Source organism: Antrostomus carolinensis, unplaced genomic scaffold, assembly GCF_000700745.2.
Source record: "Antrostomus carolinensis isolate BGI_N321 unplaced genomic scaffold, ASM70074v2 scaffold2829, whole genome shotgun sequence".
NCBI classification, from domain to species: Eukaryota; Metazoa; Chordata; class Aves; order Caprimulgiformes; family Caprimulgidae; genus Antrostomus; species Antrostomus carolinensis.
The window spans coordinates 11,774-20,966 of record NW_010336238.1 but is presented as its reverse complement, the minus strand read 5'-3'; the positions used below and the strand labels follow the sequence as shown (position 1 = coordinate 20,966).

The 9,193-nt window shown below is 47.6% G+C and overlaps 2 protein-coding genes across 2 annotated transcripts in view; one reads left to right on the top strand and one right to left on the bottom strand.

Annotated features, from left to right (window-relative positions):
- Positions 1-1,393: 1,393 nt before the first annotated feature.
- On the top strand, positions 1,394-4,889 carry LOC104530230 (soluble scavenger receptor cysteine-rich domain-containing protein SSC5D-like; the record flags this gene model as incomplete). The annotated part of the gene is given in 5 exon segments (XM_010174759.1): positions 1,394-1,420; positions 2,781-2,929; positions 2,932-3,115; positions 3,648-3,977; positions 4,855-4,889. Coding segments are annotated over 5 exon segments (725 nt in total), but the record flags the coding sequence as incomplete, so codon positions are not given.
- A 1,578-nt stretch (positions 4,890-6,467) lies between these two features.
- The window catches only part of LOC104530229 (deleted in malignant brain tumors 1 protein), a 13,925-nt gene continuing 11,199 nt past the window's right edge, over positions 6,468-9,193 (bottom strand). The window contains exons 9-10 of the mRNA XM_010174758.1: positions 6,795-7,118; positions 6,468-6,478 (exon numbers count right to left, since the gene is read on the bottom strand). Coding sequence (XP_010173060.1) covers positions 6,468-6,478; positions 6,795-7,118 — 335 coding nt within the window. The remainder of the gene's footprint in view (positions 6,479-6,794; positions 7,119-9,193) is intronic.

The window sequence follows — 9,193 nt, the reverse complement described above, 5'->3', positions numbered from 1 at the left end:
CCAAAGCTCTTGATCAATGCCTGAGATCTTGCCAGAAATTTAGGAGCAGAAATTTTTGTTTGTCTTGAGCTCTTTACTGTTGACCTTCTATAGTGAGCACAAAGTCCCCTTCTCTGAGTTTCCAGGAAAAACAGATCCGGGCAAATTGGGACTGTTCCATGGCAGGAAATGATTGGTTCTCCTGCAACGTTTTGAATATCTGGCATGTGTCTAGGAGAAGAATATTACTAGGAATCCCATTATCAAGACTGTCCTAGATCATTAAGAAAAGCTTGAAGCTGCTTATAGAGATGTTAGAGGTCCTAACACCATCTGTGCAAGAAGTTTATACCACTAATTAACCAGCAAGCTCTTCTTCTAATGTTCCTGCTGGAAAAACAGTGGTGAGCATTTCATCAAGCCTTCCCCAGACCAACCTAAAATTGCACCACTCCTGAAAGAGCAAGATGTTCTATTGTCTGCTACCAGCCAAAACCTGACACATGCCCATTTTCCACCTTGTCTTGCTTTGGGTTTCAAGTGTTGCCAACTCAGCTCCCATCAGACTTGTGAATGGCTCCTTCTCCTGAGTTTCCAGGGGAAGGAGATCCTGGCAAGTTTTTCCTCGGGCTTTCCCTCCCAGGGTTTGCCTCAAACTCTAGTTAATCCTCAGGGAAATCTGCTGAATGGGAAGAGCCTCTATGCCCAAGTCTCCAGACACATCCCACCTTGAAGACACTTCTTTGCACTCCCCCATTAGCAGGCCCACAGCTATTCCCATTGCATTAATGTCTGCAGGACCGGCAGCAGTTCTGAGGTTCACTTTATCTGGTGTTTGCCTGAAGTTCAGACATGACAATGCTTCTTCATGGTCTGGTCCTGATCAAAAGGAAAAAAATAAAAAGAGCTGCTTGCAACTCACCACATTTTCAGCAGTTTCATTTCATGGTTGTTCCTCTTGCCTGGCTGTTGATAAGAGCTGGGTGTCACATCCAGAGTCTCTAGGCAGAGACAAGCATCTCCAGGCCCAATTCGACCATCTGCTCTGGACACCTAGGATGAGATGGGTATCCATCAGCCATGACTCATCAGGGGTGACTGAATCCAGACAAGAGGAATCTCAACTGCTCTGTTTAGGTATTTTCACATTATCTGCCCAAACCATTTTTTTTTTTTTTCCAGTAGACTTTTTTTTCCTTAAGGTTTCTCCCCTTTTCTGATCTCTTTATCAAGAACATCCGATAGACACGTGCTAGGGTAGGCAAAGCCCATTGACCACTTGGTTTGGGACATAAAGAGCAATGATGGACTCTAACAGAGCTCGCAGAGTCTCCTGCCTGGTGTTTTGCTGAATCTCCACACTCTGCAGAGCTCATGAGACTCAGACTAACATCCTGTATTTCTTCTGTTTCAGCTTCCCTCGTAGGAGTCCTGCTGGCAGGTCAGTATTCGTAGTAGAGAGTGGGGCATGAGTCTGGAGATTTAAATATGCTGCTTGGGGCCAAGAGAACTTAGTCTGAAACCTATTTCTGTGCCGAGTGATCTTCTCTCTGTAAACCACATTCTCCTGATTTGCCAATGGAGAAGATCTGACTCTACCTCCTGTGTGCTCTGTGAGATGCAGCTGGTACTTACTGGAGATCTCTGGGCAGAAGGAGCAGTACTGATCCAAAACATCGACAAAACAACTGCTCATTTTAGCAAAGTTAAACCAGAAGTCAGGATATCCTCGATGCTGGGGTCTGATCTCTATGAGATGGAGGAATGCCTGGTGTCCCCTTGGATCTATGAGACAGTGTGGAGGTGTTTCAGGTTTCAGACCCTGGCACTCTTCAACCCCTGAATTTCTCCCACCACAGCAGCACTGATCTGTGCAAAGGGACAATGGTATCTGGAGAGATTTGGTTCTTGATATTAGGGTGGCAAACTGTGTTGTGATCGAAGGTTGGCAACTGAAGCTGGGTTTTGAGAGGGATTCCTGGTGGCTTCAACAGCAGGAACAGGACTGAGTAGGTCCTTTCCACTCCTGAGTGCTGTCTGTAGGTCCACAACAGCACCCAGCAATCACTGCCAATGGCTGAGCAAACCCAACCCTTCCCTGAGGAATGGGGAGAAATGTCTCGATTATCTCCTCCTTTCTTCCAGTCCTTGTAGCAGCGTTTGCTGGGAGACACTGGCCTCAACTATGGAGAAACATACCCAAAACCTGAATGCTGGGATAGGTTTTGGTGGGGCTACACCACTTCCTTTACAGCTGAAAATGATCCCTGTGATTTGTATCTTGAAACAGATTTATGGTCCCACAAACTCCTGTGGCTTTTGGCCATTCCCAACTCAAAACCCAGTTCCCAACCAACAAAGATTTGGGATGCTAGAATCATAGAATGGTTTGGGCTGGAAGGGACCTTTAAATCATCCAGTTCCAACCCCCCCTGCCATGACCAAGGACACTTTCCACTAGACCAGGTTGCTCCCAGGTTGCTAAAAGCCTCACCCACCCTGCCCTTGAACACTCCCAGGGAGGAGCAGCCACAGCTTCTCTGGGCAACCTGGTCCAGAGTCTGACCACCCTCACCATAAAGAATTTCTTCCTAATATCTAATCTAAACCTCTCCTCTTCCAGTTTGAAGCCATCACCCTTTGTTCTATCACTACCTGCCTTTCTAAGAAGTAGGTAGTGTCTCTGTAGAATACCTTGGGCTTTTCTTCCTCCTCGTTTAGCAATAAAGACAGCCTCACTGTGGAGGAAGAGCCCTCTTTCTCATTCCCTGCCTTCATCCTGGGGTGTCTGCTCTCTCCAGAAGATGTAGACACAAACAAACTTGAGATTCGTCTGGTGGGTGGCCCCAACCGCTGCTCTGGGAGAGTCGAGGTGCTTCACGAGGATGTCTGGGGGACCGTCTGTGATGACCACTGGGATTTACTGGAGGCGAAGGTTGTGTGCAAGCAGCGCAGCTGGGCTGTGGGACGGCGCTATCGGCCCCTTGGGAGTCTAAATACGGGGAAGGGAAAGGCCAAATCTGGCTGACCGACATGAACTGCAAAGGGACAGAAGCTTCCCTCACTGAATGCAAGGCGAAACCATGGGGAGAGAACATCTGCAACCACGTGGAAGATGCCAGCGTGGAGTGCTCAGGTAACCCTCCCTCCATCCCCAGTCCTTCATGTGCCCCATGTCCCCTGCCTGAATCAGGGCTGTTTCCAAGCCCTAGTGCACCTCAGTGGATGTCTTCTGGTGGGAACAAGAGGGGACACAGTTGATTAACTCATCCCATCGCTGGGTGCAGTGCTTGCCCAATGACCCAGGGAGGACACATGGATGTAGTTGACCCAGGGGCAGCATTAAATCCTCTCCTGCTTGAGACTGCTCTGGTCCCTTGTCCCACCTCTGGGCTGCAGGGTGTTTAGCATCAGCAGACTACTTGAAGCAGATACACAGTAGAGCCTACAGCCATCCATGAAGACCAGGAAACCTTCCTCCTGGCCTTTTCCCAGAGCTCCTCTCCCTGGTTTTTCTGTCTTCCTTCCCACCCCAGCGAAACCCAGCTGTTGCCAGATCTCCAGTGTGCTCAGAGACACCTGAGCATCTGCTGGGCAGACAAGCTTTCCACAGGTGGTGGAGCATGTAGGTCGTTCCCTTAACATTTATTTTCTGGGCCTGGGTGCAGAAGTGGACATTCCTGAGGAGGGACCAGTCCGGCTTGTGGATGGCCCAAACAAGTGTGCTGGAAGAGTTGAGGTCCTCCACGAGAACCGGTGGGGCAGTGTGTGTGACGACAACTGGGACATGAAGGATGCCAAGGTGGTGTGCAAGCAGGTGGGCTGCGGGTCACCACTGTCAGCTCTGGGAGGTGCCCGCTATGGGCGAGGGTCGGACATCATCTGGCTGGACGATGTTGAATGCAATGGGACAGAAGAGAGCATCTTTGACTGTAAGGCCAGGCCATGGGGTGAACACAACTGCTACCATGGGGAGGACGCTGATGTTGTTTGTGCAGGTAACTACCCGTGACATCTGAAGTGATGTGGGGACAATGTCAAACACTTCTAGCAGAGCCAACAGGCTGGACTGCAAGGGACAGAAGGAGAATCACAAGGCAGGAAGGACCCCCGAGCTCAGGATAATGTTGGTGGAGCAGTGAAATGGATACAGCAGGGAGCTGTAAGGAGTGTAGAGCATCTGGTTAGGATGGACATAGTGGGACCAGCTGGTGGGAGAGGGGCATCAGCAGAACAGAGGCAAATGCACCGGTGACTATGGGATGGATCCTACTGGGGAGATGCTGACACGGAGGTTTTGGGCAGGTCTCCTAAAGGGCAGAAAGAGAGAAGGTAGGGTGGTTTCTGGGGCAGGTAACGACAAGCATCTGTGGGGGCAATGGTGTCTGGTGCAAGATCGGTACATCATAAATACTCAGTAAAGGTCTGAGTTGGACTCTCTGAAGGAGCTGTGCTCTTACTTCCCATGCCCTGTTTCTTGGGAGAGAAGCTTGGACAGGCCCTGCATGGGTGAAGGGAGGAATTTCTGGGGGTCTTTGGCTGGTTTCATTTTGGAGGAGCAGGGCAGTAGGGTCTTGGATTTCACCTGGGTGCTGCACAGGGTCATGCTGTCAGGACCATGTGCTGTAGTCCTCTGGATCAAGCAGTGCATTGTGTATCATGGTCTGAGTCTACTCTTCATGAAATCCTGTTCTGGATCCCACAGGGCCAAATGTTGGGTTCCCAACAGCCCCAAATACATGGGTGTAACTGGACCTGTAGACTTCCTTCAGGAGCAGAGTCCTTGTCACTTCTAGTGTTGTCACTTCCTTCAGTTCTAGTGTCAGACAGCTCCTGGGAGCAGATTTTGCTTTACTTTGCTCCCTTTCTCTGCAGTTAACAAGAACCTGGAGGAGCCAGAAACACCGTGAGTGCCAGACTGGCCCCACTGGATCATGATTATCTTGCCACAGGAAGATGGGCCAGTGAGATTCAACTGAGAAGATGAAGGACAGGGATGTTGCAGAACCATCATTGTGCCATAACTGGCTCCAGGGTTTGGTAAAACCATTCTCTCTCACCCTTTGAAGGATCTACAAACTTGTTTATAGCTACACTAATGGAAAACCCAGCTCCACACATTATTCCTACTGAAAAGCAAACATCGTAAAGTACCAATAAAGTTCCCCTAAAACTGAACATCTGACTGTCTCATAAATTGCTCCTGGACCTCTGCTGCCTGAGCACGTATCTGGCAGGGAGCTGTTGGTCCAACATGATGAATGTTTATGTGATGAATGAATATGATTAATATTTATACCAAATGTCTGCAGAGAAACATTTGCTTCCACTAACATTCATAATCCCAACGAAGCAAAGAGCAAAGGTCTTTATGTCAACATTGAGTGTCTCCAAGTTAGTTGGCCAACCCAAACTAGTTTTATGGGAAGGGCAGGTGACTGGGTCTTCTCCCCTACTTCTCCCCAGACCAGTTCACTCCATTCCAAAACGGGTCTAAAGCAGCTCATATCATCATGCTTTTGGGAGGTGCTCTAGTTCCATGTGGCTCTGGGGAAGGAAGAAATGAGGTGAAGCTGGTGGTGATTTGACCACAACACAGAGCATCACACAGACTCATAGGAACAGGAAGTTCAGGTATGTCTACTTCATTTTTTCGTTGTTTTTTTGTTTGTTTATTTGTTTGTTTGTTTAAAAGAGGTGAAAAGAGGCAAAGAAATGGTTTGAGGCTTGGAAGGAATATCTCAGAGGGCCACAAGGTTAACTCTGTCTTGCTTATGAGAAGGTAAGCTACGTGAGGACTTCACTGCAGTAACTGAACACTTCTGGGGGAAGGGTCTTGGCTACCCAAGGCTGTCCAAGCCCATACACAAGAGCTAAATGTTTATATCCTGTATCCCCACCATCAGCACAAGACAACTTTTATGGATTAGAGGCAACATCAACTAGAGAGGATGAACTGGCATGGGAGCTGTATGACCTATTGGGCAGGGAAGACACGCTGATGTGAGGTGTTGCAAGGATTCAAGTTGACTTCAAGTGCCCAGCAGTGTTCTCAAAATATTCCCTCCACCCTTCAGAGAAGATGCCTGGAAACTTGCCTTGTGGCAGGAATTGTGGCCAGTGGGACCACGTGCAGGCACCCACAGAGGTACCCAAATTAGACACAACATCACTCAAAGGTCATTCTACAACCACAGGAGTGAGAGGCGTCTGAGGTGATTCAGAGGGTAGCTGGGCTGTCTTGCTCCATGCAGTTGCCTATTTGTCTTCATCAACTGAATAGGTTCCCAGGGTAAAGCTGCTCCTGATTTGGGCACACCAGTTTGGTCCTTGCATTTGAGTGTGATCCATCCAATTCTCAGTTGTTTGCATCTGTACTGCAGGCTCTTTGGACTTCAGAAATCACTTTTGCATGGGTTAAATGAATATCATACTCATGTTGGCTGGCAGTATCATCTCTCTTCTCCACTCTGGAACATCTGTGAGGTTTAGATCCCACCTGGAAGAAAATTTATTTATTCCAGACCTGTAAAAGCAGCTTGCTTCAGCCTGACAAGCCACTGAAAGTGACTAATGTGCATGTAATATTTAGTGATATTTAAAAAATGCAAATAGGAGAAATGTCACATGGAGGGATGGGAATCAACCCTCAAAACTCCACACTCCAACTCCACACCTTCAATGTCACCACGTGGTAATGGTCTAAGACAAGAAGATTAGGCTGGGAAAGGATGAAGAACCACCAGCCCCAACATCCAGCCTAGAAGCTTAGTATCAACTAACATCCAGTAGAACAGGACATGGAAGAAAGTTACCTGAGCATACGATGCCTGCATCTTCTCCATGATTACAGTTATGGACTCCCCAAGGCCTCGCTGCGCAATCAGAGAGGGTTCCTTCTCTACCAGAGCATTTCACTTCATCCAACCAGATACGGCCAAAACCTTGCCCAAAATAAGCTGAACCTGGGGCAGACATGGCCGTCCCACAGCCCAGCTGCTGACACACCACTGCAGCATCTCTCAAGTCCCAGCTGTCATCGCAAATTGTCCCCCACTGATGGTTATAAAGCACCTCAACTCTCCCGGCACAACGACTGGGGCCATTTACCAGCCGGAGTAGAAGCACTTCTGGAGTAACTGCACAAAAAACAACCAAAAAGGATAAATGCACACAAATATACTGCACCTGAACCTGCTGACACCTTGTAGGGGATAAGTCCCAAGCAAGATGTCCCATGGATGAAGAACAGATGCCTAAAGAGGACATTTTGGGTGTCTTTTCAGGGTTACCTCAAAGTCTGTGTGGCTCTGCACTGCCCACAGACTATCAGAAATGTCCCAGTTAGGACTGGGAGTGGTATTTCAGTCTCCCAGTTGGTAAGACGTGCTAACACATCCCTTCCAAGCAGGCACGTTTCAGATGGTTTGTTGGAATCTCTGCCAGTGCTACAGTGACACAGGACCCTGTGTCTGCCCTGTATAAATACCACTCTGCTGGGCTGAGCTCTGAAGTAAAAATCTAATGTCATCTACAGATGAAATCTGCACAAAGGGAGTGATTCAGAAGTTAGGTGTCTTTTCCCTTCTGAGATGTGCTGGGGCTTTGTTGTCCTCCAGCCATCATGTCAGAAGTGTATGGTTCTCATTGCTCCCGGATCATATCAGCCAGGTAGATGTTTGCTACTTATATATACGTTGAGGGCCACGAGGATGATCCGAGGGCTGGAGCAGCTCTTCTGTGAGGACAGGCTGAGAGAGCTGGGGCTGTTCAGCCTGGAAAAGAGAAGGCTCCAGGGAGATCTTATAGCGGCCTCCCAGTACCTGAAGGGGCCTACAGGAAAGCTGGGGAGGGACTTTTCATAAGGACAACTAATGACAAAACAAGGGGAAATGGGTTTAAGCTGAAAGAGGGGAGGTTTAGATGAGATATTAGGAAGAAGTTCTTCACTGTGAGGGTGGTCAGACTCTGGACCAGGTTGCCCAAGGAAGTTGTGGATGTCCCCTCCCTGGAAGTGTTCAAGGCCAGGTTGGATGAGGCTTTGAGCAACCTGGTCTAGTGGAAGGTGTCCCTGCTGCTGGCAGGGGGGTTGGGACTGGATGAGCTTTCAGGTCCCTTCCAACCCAAACCATTCTATGATTTATGATATAGAATTAGGTACCTATGTCCAGGAACATGATGCGTGCCCAAATAAACTGGGTCACATATGTGAAGCTTCATAATGTCCATCAGTGAACAGACTGGCCAATGCCCATATTCCTGAAACTTTCTTTTGGCCTTACACATTTTTCTCCACTTACCACAATATTCACTATATGTATTCCGGATAATATGGAGGAAGCACATTATACTAATCTGTATTAATAGACACTCACTATTCCTTGAAAACTCTCACGGCTGATAAATTCAAGTGACTTGGACAATAAATGGTCTTAAAAAGCATCAGCCAACCCTTTCCTGCCCTGAAGCAGTGTGCAAATAAAATTAGTCAGAAGAAGAGGTTAAAATTAGATTTTTAAGAAAAGATCTGTCCTGTCCATAGTTGAGAACCCAGCACTGGGTGACAGCATTTCAACCAGCTCAGCTGCAGGCATGTACTTTGCTATGTTCATGGTGGGGCAGATGACTCCTCTTGAAAGAGCATTGAGTTCTCCAGAAGTTTCCTAAAGCTTTTCATGGAAGGAAGGAGGGACTTCAGGAAAACTTCTCACTCTGACACCCCAGAAATATAGAAAATAATGTCTAAAAGTTGAGAAAACAGGGTGCCTGATTTTAAAGAAAATGTTGGGATTGTATAGGATTGTCCTGAAAGATTATTAGACTAGGTTTCCAAGCCTGGATAAAGGTCTGCTGGTCTGACCTCATATCTAACCTTGCTTTGAGCAGGAGGCTGGTGTAGAGACCTCCTGTGGTCCCTTCAACCTGAATTATCCTATGAGCCTCTCAACAAATTGAGAGGTTTCTTCAGGGCTGCAGATTACAAGAGACACTAGAGAGAAAACTGAAAAAGCACTTAAAGTGCTGCAAAGACACATTCAGTGGTTTCAAGTTTCTAAAATTCTCTATGAATCCTGAAATGGGTCATTTTATTGCTTCTTGTGATAGCATGAAGCAGACTTCTGAATCAGCCAGAGACCAAGATTTGCCAACACCACTGCTTAGTTTTACCTTTGATGTTCATGTAAAAGTATAGACCCTGAGGTGACTTTGCCTA